The sequence below is a fragment of the Taeniopygia guttata genome, chromosome 9, assembly GCF_048771995.1.
Source record: "Taeniopygia guttata chromosome 9, bTaeGut7.mat, whole genome shotgun sequence".
Taxonomy (NCBI): domain Eukaryota; kingdom Metazoa; phylum Chordata; class Aves; order Passeriformes; family Estrildidae; genus Taeniopygia; species Taeniopygia guttata.
The window spans coordinates 8,586,126-8,602,983 of NC_133034.1; the positions used below are offsets into that span (position 1 = coordinate 8,586,126).

Below are 16,858 nucleotides of genomic sequence, written 5' to 3' on the forward strand. Positions count from 1 at the left end.
CAGAAATAGAATTTCACTCTCCCAGATGAATGAAACGCAAAAATCAGTCAGCATGAAGTTGAAAGCTCATATAGGATTTCCACAGCAATGCCAGCTCTGATCAATCGAAACATTGTCAGCAGCAGGTTAAGGAGGTATTTATTTAACAAGGGGACAGAATCTAATTGACTTTCCAGGAGAGGAGAGCAAGCAGGCAGGCGAGCGGGCGCCCGCTCGTTCCGCTCATTGAATCTTACGCAGCGTTTTTTCAAGGGGGCCAGGAGCACAGCCCTGTGCTCCCCAGGCACGTAATTTGCCCTCTGCAGACACCAAGGACATCCTTGTGTCCCTATACAGGGTGTCCCCCGCAAGGAGCAGAGCTGCTGGTGGGCGGGGGGGGATCAGGGCAGCCGTGCTGTTGTGCTTCTGCAGAATGCCTCCCAGCGTCCTGCCCGTGCGTGTGCTGCAGCACAGCCTGCTCCAGACACGGCACCCAAACCCTCCTGCTCTCCCTGCCTCTGAAGCATTTCAGCTATCCAGATAAATCACCAGAAAATAAGGGTTTGACCCAGTTACACATCTTAGGGCTCCTCGCATTCATTTGCTAATGCTAAACGTAATGGAAATCACAGCTTTCCTACAAAACAGGCAGCAGAGATGGGAAGGGAACTGCTGTTTATGCTCCTACCTGCTTGGTTAGTTGTCACAGTGACTGACACCGCCTGGTCCTGGCTGGGGTTTTGCTTGGACACTCCATTCACCGCCCAGACTTCAAAGGTGTAGTTGGTGTGTGCCAGGAGGTCGGTGATGGAGACTTTGGTGGATTTCAGGCCGTTCTGCTGGGGGCTGAAGTGCACCCCGCTGCCACAGGAGCGGCAGCGGCTGGGCTCGCCGGCCCCGCACCTCTTGCACACCACGTTGTAGGAGATGTCCTCCCGGCCACCTTTGTTCTGGGGCGGGCTCCACTCCAGGTTCACCGAGGTCTCGTTGACATTGGAAATCAGGTGCTGGGGAGCAGATGGAGGGCCTAAAAAGACAAAGTCCACGTGTTTTTAGTTAAGGGGAAAAAAAAGCATAGTTTACACAGTGACATCGGAGTTAAGGGTCCCGGCCGCTGTGCAACTCCCATTCAAGAACAGCAGAGACCAAGTGGAATTTTACTTCTCTATGCTCAAAATGAAGGCAAAAAAATTAACTGGTAAGTCACCTCTGATCTCCCTGTCTGATGAACTAACAGTATTTTCCAGCTCTACTGAGCCTGAAAGTTCAGTATTGCAATTAAACAGGAGTGGGACTTTTTCCTTTTCACTTGTTATGAAAAATGTTAAATTTATATATCTTACACTCATTTTTTTTCCATTATCTCCTAAGCAAAGCATCAAATGCACAAACTTCTGCTTCACTTGAGATTTTCAAAGTCCCCCATTACCTACAGGCAGGCTTTCATTGAAATTATTACAGAAGTATCTCATGGTATCTTTTTCTGAAAAATATAAGTGCAATATTTTCCAGACAAGTTGATGTCAAATCACATTCAGTGAACACTGAAGCCCATCAAGCAGGGACTTGAACATGACACTTCAGCATGTAGGATGGAGATTTTAGTAGGAAGCCAGACACAGAACTAAGGCTTTGAAGGATGGAAAATAAAGTTTACAACAGAGGAGTGCTGGAGAAAGTGAAAGAACTGAAGAGGAAAATATGGCAAGCATCTGAAGGAAGGGCTGATAAAAAGAAACCTGGGCAGAAACGAGCTTGGCAGTCAGGCTGGATTTGAGACGCAAGGTCAGGTTTGCCACCACAGGGATGGGAGACTTCATAAGCATGCTGCCAGAGAGCTCCCAGCTGGTTCCAACACAGGGACCATGGGATTAGAGCACAGAGCCCAAGGCTGGCTAGGCAGGACCTCCCTGGGCAGGCTGGGCAGAGCCCCTCCTGCACCTCCCCAGAGGGGCCGTGGCCAGCCCTGCCCTGCGCCGACCAACACACGGGCACAAATCCTATTTATGTGCTTAAATCCCCACAGGCCCCAAACCCACAGGCACACTGAAATTGCAGAAGAGCTAATCCTGCAACTCTTAATCTAATTTCAATACTGTTGAGACACACTTTTTGTACCCTTAAATTTAAGGCAGATGACTCAGAGTGAAGCCATGAAAGAGATGGGTATTTTATTCATCCCAAAAAGCCTCCCTGACCATCACCAGGCAGCCTGCTTGGGGCAGAGCACACAGCTACTCTGACACACACAATGCTTTGGGATAGGGCTGCAGGTAAGCACAGCATCAAACAGAAGTGAAACAGAATGAGAATGAAGATTGCAAAATGTATCAATCCAAACCGGAACACAGTAAAAACAGCTGTGCTTACTGCTAGTCAGAGCTTTACATACAAATATTATTAGCAGAAAAATACTGGAAATAATTTTTAAAGTCACAAATTCAAGACACAGGTAAGCTTATGAAAGCTTCTTAGATTTCATCAAAATACATTTGATGGTTGCAATTCAAAAGAAGTTCAACTAGATCTCCTTATAGAAAAGGAAGGAAAGGAGAAAATTCTGGCAAATTTATCAAACATTATGAAACTATGAACCTGGCAAAAAATAATCAGCCAGAACCAACAGTTCCATTAAGTGTATAAATAAATAAGTCATAATCTCTCATATGCCAAATGTACAAAAACAGTTATCGTGGTAAAACAGGAACCAAATACATTGAAAATGTGAAATTCTACTGAAATTACAAAGTGACTCATCAAGTGTAACAGCAGAAAGGTTAAGCTGTTAAGGGATGACTATGGGGAAGATTAATTGTGGCTCCCTCCTCAATGTATCAGGTTCATCTCAAAGGAAGCCTGAGGCCTGACCAGGCTGCATAGGACAAGGTTTTGAGGGCTACATCACCTCTTCAGGTCTGTGCTTGAAGCCACCAGGATGTAACACATGCTCAACAGGAGACAGGACTCTTATTTTGAGAGAGGTAGGTTAGGAAAAGTCTTAAATGACACAGAGGTCAAATGGGTCTTCAGTACCTAAATGAAAGGTCTCTGTTGCAGGAGTAGCTAAGCAAGGATGGTTTGTCTGTGTTTACTTCAAAAATACAAAATTAATATATTTCTTTTGAAAGGAGGGAAGTGCTCCCTTCTTGCCAAACCTTTGAAACAGTCTCCGAGTTAATCGGGGTTGACAGGTAGAATTACTGCAAGAAGAGAGAGCTGAGTGCAGCCCCTGAGCCAGGGAGCCCTCCTGCCTGCTGCACCACCAGGCTGCCATTCATGGCTTTTATTTATGCTCTGGCAGCATTTCGGACTCCTAAGGACAAAACCCTTTCACTCAAAGATCAGTTACTGAACACAGTAAGAGACGGTTCCTGATCCAAGAACCTGGCGAGAAAGAAAAAGGAAAGAAACTGGTTTTAATCTCTATTCATCAGGTGGAAATGGAGGCAGAGAGAGATGTGGTGAGACAAAGGCACACAAGACAAGCTTTGCACATCTGGGCAGTGGTCAAAACTCTCCCAAGTCCCAGCCCAACGCCTCTGTCCCATAACCAACCAGCTCGCCTTCCCACAAAAGCTGGCTTTGCCAGATCCCCTGGGTACAAGAAAGTGAAGTCTCTGCTTAGCCTGCAAATACACAAGCTTCCTTTTCAAAAATAAACTCTGAGTGCAATGAGGTGGAAGACACTCCTGAAATCGTCAACTCAAGCGGCAGCACAGGAACTGCTGAGCAGGGACTGAAACAAATTCTCTCCATCCTGGACTTCCCCAAACTGCCTCACACCTGGGCTCTCTTCAGGGCAGGCAGGTGCACAGGTAACAACACCTGTCCCTCTGCACTGCCAAGGGAACAACGGGAAAACCAACACAAGCCTCGAGGGGGAAGAGCAGCCTCAACAGGCTGCAAGCCCAGGTGCACACTGTACAGTGAAGGTCTGCCCTGGCCAGAGCAGCAGCCAAAGACTTTGGGAGATGAGGCTGTGTGTCCTCCCAGAGACTGCTCAGGACCTGGCAGCAGCAAGCCCTGAACAGAAACTGCTCCTGTGGGAAACATCAAGAGCCTGAAAGCGAGGAAAAGCAAAAGGTGTGTTCTTGCAGAGCGTTCACTCATTGCAGCCACACAAGCAAGAGCATCCACGCACAGCGAGGCCAGGAGAGCTGAGGTGAGGCGGTGCCAGTGCAAACACCTCCTTCCCCAGGCAGCACCAGCTCTGCCAGGGCCCAGAATATCACCATTTCACAGGGGTATTCCTGAAGCAAAGACCTCCACGGGGAGAGGGTTCATACTGCCACAGCTGCCATCTGAAAGATGTCCCTCTTAGCTCAGATACAGCAGCCAGTTTGGGGTTAAACTCAGACTTAGTCTGATGTCCATTAAGATATTTTCCAAGGCTCTAAGTCCAGTTTCACATGGGAAAATGTGCCAGAATGAATCAAGCTCCTCAGAAGCAAAAAGTCAGTAATTAGTATGTGGGACAGGGCATTGCAGTGTCTAAACAGAGATGCGACGAAGCGGAAAACCAGGGAAGCAGATGCTTGCAGGTCACAGAGATGACTGCACCACGTCCAGCCTGAAAAGGAAGATGCGGGGGAGTCTCCAAATGGTGGGCTGACATTACAGTGAGGGGAAAAGCAATTTCTTTTCTTCCTGGAGTGTAGTCATCAATGGAGCTGTTGGCACAGGGAGCGGGGAATAGCTTCAGATTGATGGGCCTGGTTTCAGATGTTGAAACACAGGGCGGATCCGCTCCTTCAATGGTGATCAGAATTTGCTTTGTTTCTGACAACAGAGCTGCTGCCCATAGATGAGACAAACCCTTTCAGGGCCAGGGCAGGCTGCAAGGGCCAGGATAGTACCTGGGTGAACCCAGCTAGCAGGATCCCACAGGGAACAGCATCCTGACAGCCAGACCATCACCCTCACACAAACCTGCGTCCTCTGGCAGAAAAATCTAGCTACAGGGCAGATGAGAGAGGAGACAGGGACCTGTGCTTCTGAATCACCACCACCATCTGTAATTTTGTCACAAATCCCACAATCTACAGCGTTTTTCATCGATCTACTGCCAATGGAAGCTTGCTATTGGATGGGCTATTTGGCACTGTGGAAGAATGGAGCTAGTACTGCCACACTGCCTGGAACAGTTTGAAAATGTGACAGCTCCTACAGGAAATCAAAATTAAATCTAAACATTTTAATTCTGAAAACAAATTAATTTTAAAATTCATTTTATGATGTTAGGAAGGCAGGTGCTGTTGTTTTCCCTGCACAGGACAACAGAATCTGAGAGATGCATCTGCAGAGCCACTCAGTCTTCTCATGTCAGTGACTGCAAAGGGGACACGGTTTGATCATGGGACCTGAAAGCCGGATCCCTCTCCAGCCCCTTTAACCAGCACCCTGAACGGATGGGGGGGCTCCTCTGTTCCTCTGTGGGAACACAGGGAACGGAAGTTTTCAATTTTATTCCTTCCTGGGGCTCCATAAATCTTGCTTCACAATAAACCCATCAAAATCAAGTGAGCCATGAAGCAAATGGGAAGGTCCTGGGTGGAGCAGTTCATTGTGTGTGTCAGGGCTGAGGGAAACACTGAAGAGTCTGTTTAGCAACAAATAATCTTCATCAAGCTAATCTTACTATCTTCTTTAACCCTCCTATTAGATTTCCTTAAATATATTGGGCAATGCAGATTGTTTGGCTTTCTCTTGCTGCAATAGGCTATAGCCATAACAGCAATCTGTCTTTCATCCACAGATAGAGAGACCTGTCTGTCTTAAGGACAATGCACGCTATGTCAAACAAACATTCACAGAAATAAGAGTTTTTAAGGCATTAATGCCATAAGCACTACTTGTATAAACAGGCCTGATGTATTTTAGCACTCTTTCTACAAATTCAGGCAGTATTTTAACTTTTCCTTTATCAACACTTCTCTCCCTCCCTTCCTACACTCAAGTCTCTCTCCAGTCAGAAGCCTCCCACATGCACCTGTACAACTGACAAAGACCTGGTGATAACCATGACAAGGGCACAAACCAACACCTGACTGTCTCCTTCCTTCCTTCCAGACCACAGGAGATCCCTGTGTGCAGCTGTCTGTGGGTTACAGGTCTCTGTGGGCACACCTAAGGAGCTTTGATGATGCACACCAGGGATCAAGCTTGGTCCAAGTGCTGCAGTGACTCACAGGCAGCTTCTGCAGTGAAAACCCGGTAATGAACTTGCTCTCCAGGACTGAAGTAGCACCTGTGGGGTGCAGATGGCAAGGGGACACTGTTGGGAAGCAAACCAGGCTGCAGACTAACACTGGGCATAATAACACCTCAGTAAGCTGTTTATTTGCAAGGAGTATAGTATTCTTCCTTTAAACCAGCTGCTCTAAAGACTAAGGGGCATCAGAGATAGTTAAGTCAAACATCAACAGGTTGTTTGACTGTTGTTTGGATGCCATCCAGCTGAGAACGTTATCCCAAAGCCCCTTTCTTCCTGTCCCCAAAGGATAGCAGCACAAATGTAGGAGGCTCAGCCTCACAAATCTGGCAAAGTCATTCTGCCAAGGAGAAAGAATGTCTACCCCAATGCAGTGAATGATTTCAAAGAAAGATAGCACAAAGGGGATTAGCTACAACTGAGTGAATATTCCTGCTGCCCTGAGGGACAGCATGCCCAGCCCTTCATGCACAGCACAGGGAAAGCAGCCCAGGACTGCAGCGTGCCCCAGGACAGGGTCTAAGCAGGACTGCAAGTGCAGCACCACCACAAAGACACAAGTGGGGAGGGGAGAGCCCCTCCCCTGACAAATGCCACACACCACAAACCCATACAAAGCCATGGCAGAGGACATGCTGTAGATGGGCTCCTGAAGCTGGAGGGGCTCCAGGGAGACAGGGCTGGTTGGCTGTGCAGGGAGACTCCAACCAAGTCAGTCCTCTCTTCCTCCCTACAGCTGCAAACCCAACAGATCCACACAGCCAAAAAATACCCCTGAAAACTAACCCTGGGATCTGAAGGCAGACTTGTAAGTGCACTGTGCTGGGGAACTGTATTTAAATGGTTATGACAGAGATTTTAATATCCCTGGTTTTACATCTTCCTTTTTTATTACTGATGTGCCCAGCAAGGTGTTTCTCTAAAAGTCTCTGTGGGTGTATGCGGTAAATTCAATTACAGTTTTCTACAAGGAGACCAGACAGACTTGTTTGACATCAAGAATACTGTCTTCACTAAACCAGTTAATTTAGTTCAGCAACAGTGCATGGTTATGAGGCGTGGATTAAAGCACAGAGAACGGAGATGAGAAAGAAATGATTCCCAGCAAAACAACTCCCAAATGACCTTGCTGTCCCATAAAATGAGAAGAAATAAGAAAGACCTTGCACCTTGGTTCTCTGCTGCCCCAGGTTGACAGGACTCCAGAATCCCACTTCTAGACAACTAGCAGCTCCAAATTTTGGGCAAAGAACTTTTGTTCACCAAAGGTAGACACGAGTAAAAAAATTCCTCTTTCCTTTTTTCAGAGGTCCCATGGCCACAGGACTGAAGATAAAGTTGAGTACTAAGGTTTGACCAGTTTTATCAGATACAAGTAGCCTTTAATACTGTTTTCTTATGTTGAAAAACAAAATCATCACAAAACAAACCAAAAAGCACTTCAGCACAGGGTTCTGACATTTAATTCCTTTAAAGTGAATTTAGCACTTCCAAGAAACCCACTCTGGTGGCATCCAAAATAAAGCTCTCTTAGCCACAAATAGCTGCCTGTCTGCACGTTTCTGTCACAGCCTGGCAGAGGGCTCCTTCAGGAGTTCTTTTTTTTATGCCAGCTTAGTCTTCAGCCACCAACAGTGGTAGTGAATTATTCTGGCAGCAACATTACCCATTAAGGACTGAACTGATATTATCAGTATTAGGACTGTAACCACATCTATTTACTACTAGCCTCTGTTATAGTTAAGATTTATTACCTTGAAAGATCTGGCTGTGGGAGGAGATCTATTAAAAATGCAAACTGAAAAGCACACTCTCCATGGAAGTGCTAATGGAGATATTTCAAACATATACCCTCAAGAAGGCAAGCCTTTGTTAGGAGCATCCTCTCAGTCACCAGATTAGTGCATTTAAAATGTGGCTCCTTTAAAAGAAAAATGTTTTCTAAAGATATATATCTGTGACTAAGTAACTAGCAGGATGAAACTTTTGAGCCCTGGAAGGAGAAAATGATTTAAAAAATAATTTACTCCACTGCTTGGGCACGCGTGTAAAAGCACATTTCTCCAGCAAGTAACGGATGTCTCTGCAGCCAGGGCAGTGGATAATTATTTTCAAGTGGGTTGTCACACTGCATTCAGCCTGCGTTTGCCTGACAGTGTGAAATCAGAAGGAAGCTTCATTGGCAATTCCCACCAGACATCAGAAAACCTCAAGCATGTAGAAAAGACTTTAATCTTCTTTAACCATTCCTGCACTCTCCTTGAAGAAAATATCACTTCTTTTTTGAAGCAGAAAAAGCAGATCTTAGCTTGATAAAGATTCAAAATTATTTTAACAAAAAAAAATTAAAATACCATATTAAAAATAATACAATAACCTGCTACAGTTTGAAGCTTTCTACCTTCACCCTAAGACTGTGAAAGCCCTGCAAAAATACTGTTAAATGCAGCTGTGTGCCAGCTATGGGTGTTTGCTAATCAGAGTCAATCAGGCAGACCAGCGGGCCTCAATGGGCTTTGGACCAGGACGGACAAAAGGATCCTCTTTACGAGCCTGCTCCAGAGATGCTGACCCTCTTCATCTGCCCTGGTTTCAAAGGGAACTCAGGGCATTCAGAAATCTTGAGCTAATTTGCTACATAATAAACAAGATTCATACAACAGGGAAGGTTGCTATGATGCACGGTGGTTTAAAAGGAGCCCAGGATGAACTGACCTGTTTTGAATTGGCAGCTTGGCCTTGGCTGCTCTACAGAGGAGCAGCAAAGTCTTTGATAAGTTAAAGGAGCAGCAGGCACCTGGGAGCAAGTATCCAACTGCCTAATAGCAAGAAAACCTGACTAGAAATGCTCTGTCAGAAGCAGGGAAAAGTTTAGCACATCTGCTGTACAAGATCTGAGAGCCAGCTTTTGTGTGTAACACAGCGAGGATAAAGAGACCAAATAAAGAGGTGTACCAAAAAAAAGGATCCATACAATGAACGCTTCTAAAGCTCTTTGGAGCATGTCTGCAGAGAGCAGTGAAATGGCAGTGGAAGTACATCAGGTGCCTTTGAAAGGGCTGGCTCGGGCACAGAGAGGCAGCACTAGGGCTCTGCTAGGCTGCTGGTCGTGCTGCCAGCCTCACCCACAGGGTCACACTGCTGCTCCTCAGCAAGGCCTCACCGTGATGGTACTGCATGGATGGCCTTTAACAACTCTAATCAATGCTTTTTAATTTGATCATGATCCTAGAATCATCTCCCTGGGGGCAGGGCTGAGAGTGAAATAGAGAGTTTACTATTTTCAGAGAGGATGCAAAGGAAGTAATTATTAAATAATCGATGTCTTTAAACACCTTATGTTTGCTGACTAAAAAGTCTGGCAGAGCCGTGCCAGGCACAGTGTTCAAGAGGAAGCCCTTTGGCCTCCTCTGTCCAACTCGTAAGGCTTTACTGAACCTGTACAGCAGTGGAGCTGTCAATGATGCTTCAGCATGTGAGCGCTGATGCCCTTCAGATATGCCTTTGTAGTTGATCTTTAACCATCTGAAAGAAAAGTTCTAACATACAGTAAATACCTGAGTCCTGTACATTTAAGCTTGCAAATAAAGCCCACACTTTCCTGAGACAGTTGTCCATGTTGCTGCCACTAATTGCTTCTTTCAGCAGCTGTGGACAGGTCTCCTGTTGTTGTGGGCTAATTTACACAAGCAAAGGCAGCTCAGACAGCCCTCACTTCTTGCCTGCCTGGCTATTCCTGACCATTTATCATCATAGATTATGTGTTTTACAACTGGTGAGACCAAAGCCAACAGGCCACAAGATGCAGCAGTCACTTAAAATACCAGTAATCTGCTCCATTTCCACCCTCTCCCCTCTCTGTGCATAGTTAGCTTTACAACTGGGTTATAATAAGGCAAATGATTTGGTAAACAATTCTTCATTTATTTACTTGGGCAAGATTCCTTTGACTTCAGCAGGAGTTCTGCAGAGCCAGGGATGCTGGACCAGCTCCAGTGACAAAATGCCCATTTCACTGGAATGTATGATTTCCTATTTACTTGCCAGAAGTAACCCAGTTACCAGCTTCACAATAGGCTTTGTTCCTTTCACCCAGAGAACAATCCAATTAATAGCTCCTCTCCTAAAGAGGCTAAAGAAGTTATGCAAAGAGGTCCAGTTACCACTGGCAGAGGTGTGGGAAAAGCTCATAGGTACCACTCCTTTGGGCTCTTGGCTTCTCTTCCAAGAGCTGCCATATAAGAACATTTCGCATTGTCACGTATGCTAAGCCATGTTATCACATCTACTCTAATGCACTGTGCTGCAGACAATACCACCTGTGTTCACTCACTCTTTCCAGATAAAAAGAATTCCACTGTGGAAACCAGAAAGTTATCTGACAGTCTGACAGGAAAGAAATCCAACCAGAAAAATAAGCTGTTCTGTAATTGGCCCAACTGCCAAATTTCTTATGCTGTTTGCCCTCTAATTTACTTCAACAACTACAGAACTGGGTCCTGACTAACCAAATCAAAGCCCCCATTTAATTGAGTAAATGTCTCTGTTAATTTAAGGCTCTGGCCAGAAAATCAGAAGACAGCTAATAAACAGTTGCTGTATTTAAAGGAGTGATGATTTCAAGTCTACTGATTATAAACACACACTGTCAAATTACCCCGTCTCTTCTCTTCAAGCCATAACCACTCCCCTTCTTATTCAATTCCTTCAGCCCGTCACCACACACAAGGGGAGACAGCTTTCTCCTTTGAGATTCCCATCACTCACAATCCCTTTCTCTCAGTCTGGCAGCGATGCAGCGATGGATGGATGGTCCATTTTCCCAGCCTACGCTGAGAAGAAAAATCATTCTCTCCTTACAGCCTACCCACTGTTCCCTCTGCTCTTGTAACTGCTGTACTACAGCTTACAAGGAATTCTGATGTACTATTTACATAATGAACAATATCATAGGATGTTTTGAGAGCAAAATCATTTACTGAAGGTGCATATATATATATATATAAAGATGTGGAAGAGTTATTATGTCATAAATTTAAATTCTGAAGATCAGAGGCTCTACTGCCATATGCATCATACTACAGGGAACAGGCTCCAACAGCAGACGACTGCAGTAGTGCCAGCACAAGTGTGGAAGTGTGGCAAAGCCAGCACAAAGCCACCTATGATGAAGTAGCCAGCATGACTGTGTGGTGTGCTTTCCTTTTTCCTAGCAGCCACAATGGCAATAATCCATATCTGACTGGAAACTTAGAAAAGGAACAAGTTCAGTTGAAGGAAAAAGAGAACATTTGGTTATTTATATTGTTTATAGTCTAAGCAATCATTATAAACATGTGCTCAAATAATCAGCTCCTACATAATTACTCATTTGCAGCCACAGTTATTAGGTAGGTAAATTCACTCTTTTTTGAAAATGCAAGTCAAATATTTATCTCTGAGATATGTTAAAAGTAACACAAGATTGAGTTAAAGGTATATATTAGACTGCAACATTAACAAAATTGAAGTGTTTAGACCTTTCAAACCTTTTTTAAAGCCTTGACCTTGGAAACAAATAAGGACAGTGTTATTTTAATGTGCATTCAAATTTTAACAACATAGTCACAGAGCTCTAGTGGAATTCACATTGAGTTTCCACTGTAGATTGCTCATCATTTCATTATGGTTCATTATGCTGATAACTGTCAGAAAGCATTAGAAGAAGGAGCCTTGAGTAATAGCACTGAAATGGTAATTTAAAAACAATATACTTTCTGAAGGAAATACAGCAGTGCACTAAATTCAATTAGAAGAGGGGAATGTAAAGACAAGTAAGTGATGTTTGCTGTTTGAAGTCAGGCTATTCAGTTTCTTGATAACCTAGACTGAAGAAGGTCCTTTTAAAGCAGGCACTCTTCTCTTGCATCTCACTACATCTGTTCTTATTATCTCCAAGTTTCTCTGGTATAAACTGTCTTAAATGCAACCGTTTTTGAAATATTTCAGGCCATGACAAAATTATCAATCAATCAATCCACAGTCCCTGTTTGGGTGACACAACTGACTGAATTATTCAGGGTCACTTACTGAGGCAGATTTCAAGCTGGACAGTCCATGATGGTAATCTCTCTTTTGTAAATGGCTCATTAAAAATCATTAATAATTTGAATTAACAGACAACATAAACAATACAAAACCGTCCCATTCTCAGTCATAATGTGAGCATTGTTTGTTGAGCGTCAGAGAACCCAGCTCATTAATGGTGGGGATGCAGGAGCAACACACATTAATTTGGGTTGGAACTGCACCTGCCTGCACCAGGCTGCAATTCACAGGATATCTCCTTACAGAGAAGGGAATTCAAGGACAAGGGCTGTGATTGAGACTGATTTGTTTTCCTGCCTCATGGATTCATGTGTGGGTAAGGCAATTTATTCTCCATTACATTGCTAACCTTATGAAAGACCCTTCCTCTCTGCAAATACTGAAATATAATGAAGGCCTATAGAGTTGCCTTGACGTTACTTTTGCAATGCTTCCAAAAGGGAAAGGTGGTTTGGGCTCAGGTGTATTACAAGTCAATCATCCCATCTCCATGCCCAAGCACACAGCTGACAAGCCCACTGTGCTTCAGAGCTCAAAGTCTGAATTCCCAAGTTTGGCCACAGCAGCGGATCCAGGCTGGCTCTGCCCCTCGGCGGTGACAGACACACTGATGATGATGATGATGATTACCCCCGGGAGGCAAGCTTGAGGGGAAAGATGCACCAGTAAACTCGTGCATGCCAGGGTCTCTGCCTGGCTTTTGGCACAGCCACTGCCCGATCTCCGCACCCACACTGCCACATTCTGCTCTCACTTGCACAAACTTTACAATCACTCACTCTAGCAGAGCTGAAATAGGGCACACTATTAAAACCGGAGTTTGAGTAACTTGTTTAGGAGCCTGATGACTGAGGTTAGACACAGTTTTTACAGCTCAGCAAGGGTGGCAATGTCAGAGAGTAGTGTTATGGAAGGGTAAAACTGGGGAGCACCTCTCCTGGCCAGCACAACAGGAAGTAGCTACTGCTTTTGTTACTTAATTGCAGGAAAGGAAAAGGAAGGGGAATTCTCTTATTCCCTTTCATCCACTAGACAATCAGGCTAATGGAAAGTCCTAACAATCTTCCTCCCCCAGCCTAGGAGGCAAGATAAATGACAAGGCCAGCCAGTTTACTACTAAAGGAAATCAATAGCCAAGGGTCAAAGCTTTACAAAAACACATCTTAAGAAGGCTGAAGTTCTTCATCTTAAAAAGTGTTTAGGAATAATAAAGAAGGGATCAATCCACAGTCCATTCCAGGTGTTCTTTCCAAATTATCCAATGTTACTTTTATTCACCTGGTCTAATAGTTCTCCAAGTGAACAGAAACCTGATTTTACAAGCCAGTGGAGCAGAGTCTATCTTTTTGCTAGAAGAATGGATCTCAGATACTGTTTTATTTCTTCATTAGTGTGCCGTCACACTGAGCGATTACTAAATGCAGGCCTGAATGAGAATACCAGAGTTAAAGAGAGCATAATGAACAAAGAAGGTGCCTGATTATTATGGCTGTCAGCACAAGGGAATTGGGTTTGTCACCTGGTTTAACCAACTGGTAAGAACTGATTACAGTCTGAATCCACCTGAAAGCACCTTTGATGTTTATGCTCCCTTCTGTCCATACATCTTGTCAGGAAAGTCAGACAAACAGGGACCTTTTTCTGAAGGGTTTCCTTCAGCAGAGGCCCTCTGGATGCTGTCACTTGTCCCAGATGGGCAGAAGGACACTCCGAGGGGAGCGTGGCCAAGAGGAGCCCAGAGAGGGGCACAGCAGGGCTGGGGGAGCACGGCTGCCCCACAGGCCGGCTCAGAGACAGCTCCTGTGCCTTCCTGCACCCTGCATCGCAGAGAAGCCGCCCTTCAGCTGCAGGAAAATTCAAAGCCGTGAACCAGGGCCTCCAGAGACAGGCTGTTTCCAAGAGCAAGGACTGTGCTGCTGCCTTGCCTCTGCCTGCAGAGCCCTCCTGGGCTGCTGCAGAGATGAACACTAGGTCAGCACCACAGCCTTTGCCTTTTCTACTTTCCTCCCTGTATTTTTGGGGTAAAAGACCAAGATCAGGAGCTTCAGCTTTGTCTGACCTGCCAAGACAGGAATGGGGAAGAGTGCCTCAGCAGGCCCAAGACTTGACAAAAAAGGACTAAGCTTGCAGGGGTACATTTTGCAATACCAGCAAACATACATATCATTTGCTTACAATTTCTCCATCTGGAAATGTTTTGCTCTCTCCTCATACTTCCCTAACTGCACGTGCCTATTTAAATTCAACCAGTTGATTACTAATTTGATTTCAATTTGGTCAAGATATCATTCACAAGGACAAGGGCTTTGAAAATCTTTTGTTGGTATAATGTTATTTAGGGTGTACATTCCAAACAATAGTTTTGTTGTTGCAGAAAGACATTTTTCCTATCAAACTGGTCACGTTTTAGATCTGGTAGTGTAAATTATATTACAGAAAGCATTTTCTTGCCCATTTAGACAAGGTTTCACAATACAGTTAGACTCCATTCCCAGTCAATACTTGGCAAGGGATATATGCACCACTCTGCTTCCTACTAAGCAAAAGCAGCTGCTCTTGGCTATGTCCTGGCCTCCTCAACCACCACCCAGCAAAACTCACTGCTGAAAAGAAGGAAATCACTAGAGAACAGCTGGAATCGAGGGGGTGTGGGGAAGGGATGAGTGCTAACTTAGTTACAGACATGCTCTGTTTCTGCCTTGTAAGGGAGAAATTAAGGTTTAAATAATTGTGAGTCATCTATCACAAAATTAATTCTCAATATATTAAAACATTACAAAATAAATATCTCAGCCTTTCTTCACTCACACACACATATACGCTCTCTACATAAATATATAGCTGAACTCCAAAAATCTGGAAACACTTCCAATAGCTTTCAGGGAATGCCACACATGGATATCCCCCTGGTAAAATACAGCCCTTTCACTTATTGTTTCGAACTGCTCTGCTCCTGAGAAAGTGAAAACCAAAGAACTGGATGATCACAATTTAACACCAGGACATGCCTGAAATCCCAGGTCTTTGACTGCATGAGCCATTAACCAGTGCATAGGACAAAGAGTTTATCCAGCAACCCTGTGACTGTGCTCAGTGCATCTCTCCTTCTCCCTGATGAAGGCATTTTGGTGGAACTAAAGCAAATTCCATTTGTTGCACATGATGTATTTACCTACACAGGATAAAATAAACCATGCATTGGCTGGTTGTTTGATTAAAGTTTAAGATTTATTATTACTACCCCTTTCAGATGAACACTTAGGTTCCTAAGGGTCACCAGCTATATTTCAAGCAAATTAGAAATATAATGGGACTATAAATATTACCTGTTTACCTGAGGTCATACAATTACAAGGAAAGCTTTCACTATTTCTACAAATATTCATATTTAATGATATGAAAGGTGATGTGCTCCACTAGCCAGGTGCTCAGACTGGAATTGAGGCCTGCAATTTACTTCTACCTGTGTTACTAAGGTGTGCAAGTCCCTCTTTTGTAACTGTGTCTCCTGATTTATTTATACTGCAAACTCACAAGGGTCAGCACAACCATGCCACCATTAGGAGCTGAGGGCTGAGAACTAACACTGTGACCACAATGCAAACTGCATCTGCACAGGGCCACAAGAGCTACTGAATGCTGCTGTCAGGAGCAGAACGCTTTTTAGAGGCACAGAGAGGAAATGGGTGATAAAAGGGGCAGGGGGCTGTGCAAAGACCGACTTACGAGTGCAGGGCATGGAGGCAGCGTCGCTTTCGGCTCGGAAGAAGCCGCGGTCGCAGGTGCAGGACGTGGAGCCTTCCCAGATGGAGTAGCTGTGGGGCGGGCATTTGGCACAGGCAGCATCTGTCGAGAGAGCCTTGTAGTATCCGATTTTGCAAGCTACATGGAGGAACAGGAAGGGAGAGTGTTACTGGCCCGGGCTATGATCACAAATTGCTAGCTTACTCATTCAAAATCAAGGCAGGAGACATTTCAAAGAGATCTAATGATGTCCTCTTAGCCCCAGGTGAAGAATTAACAATCATCACACTCTTAATGAGTAGTCCTACGTCAGGGGATACTGATTTCTAATTCCAACAAGGAGCCATTTTAAAAGCTGGCTTAGAGATGGCAAAAAAAAAAATTATACTCTTCTGTTGACACTGCCAGAAAATCAGCTGCCTCTTTGAGCTTACTGTGGAGTTGCATGTGGCTTAACCCATGTCCACCTGCACCCCACACACACAGAGCATGACAAAAGGCATGCAATTGGTTTATTCTATGACCACTTAAGGAATGGCAGCTGACAGTCAGACACTGCCAATTTTTAAGAGGGAGTGGGACAGGAACCCAACATGCCCGGAAATGGCACATGTCCCTCCTGGCAAGGCAGAATTCATTTGGCTCTTTCTCCCCAAGGGAGGAGATCAGCAATGCTCTCCCCTGCTCAAAGCTGGGGCACAGCAGTAACTGCACCACTGCTACCCAGGCCCATGTGCACTTGGCAAGCTTTCGGTGACATCAGCTTCATAAAAGCAGGACTTACACAAAAGGCTACTTTTACACCACTTGGAAAAAACTCATTAGCATCATTAATAA

General features: G+C 44.7%; 1 protein-coding gene across 1 annotated transcript in view; it reads right to left on the minus strand.

The window, feature by feature from the left end:
* EPHA4 (EPH receptor A4) overlaps positions 1-16,858 on the minus strand; it is a 103,631-nt gene that overhangs the window by 46,313 nt on the left and 40,460 nt on the right. The window contains exons 4-5 of the mRNA XM_030280793.4: positions 16,004-16,159; positions 668-1,006 (exon numbers count right to left, since the gene is read on the minus strand). Of these exons, the coding sequence (XP_030136653.4) occupies positions 668-1,006; positions 16,004-16,159 (495 nt within the window). The remainder of the gene's footprint in view (positions 1-667; positions 1,007-16,003; positions 16,160-16,858) is intronic.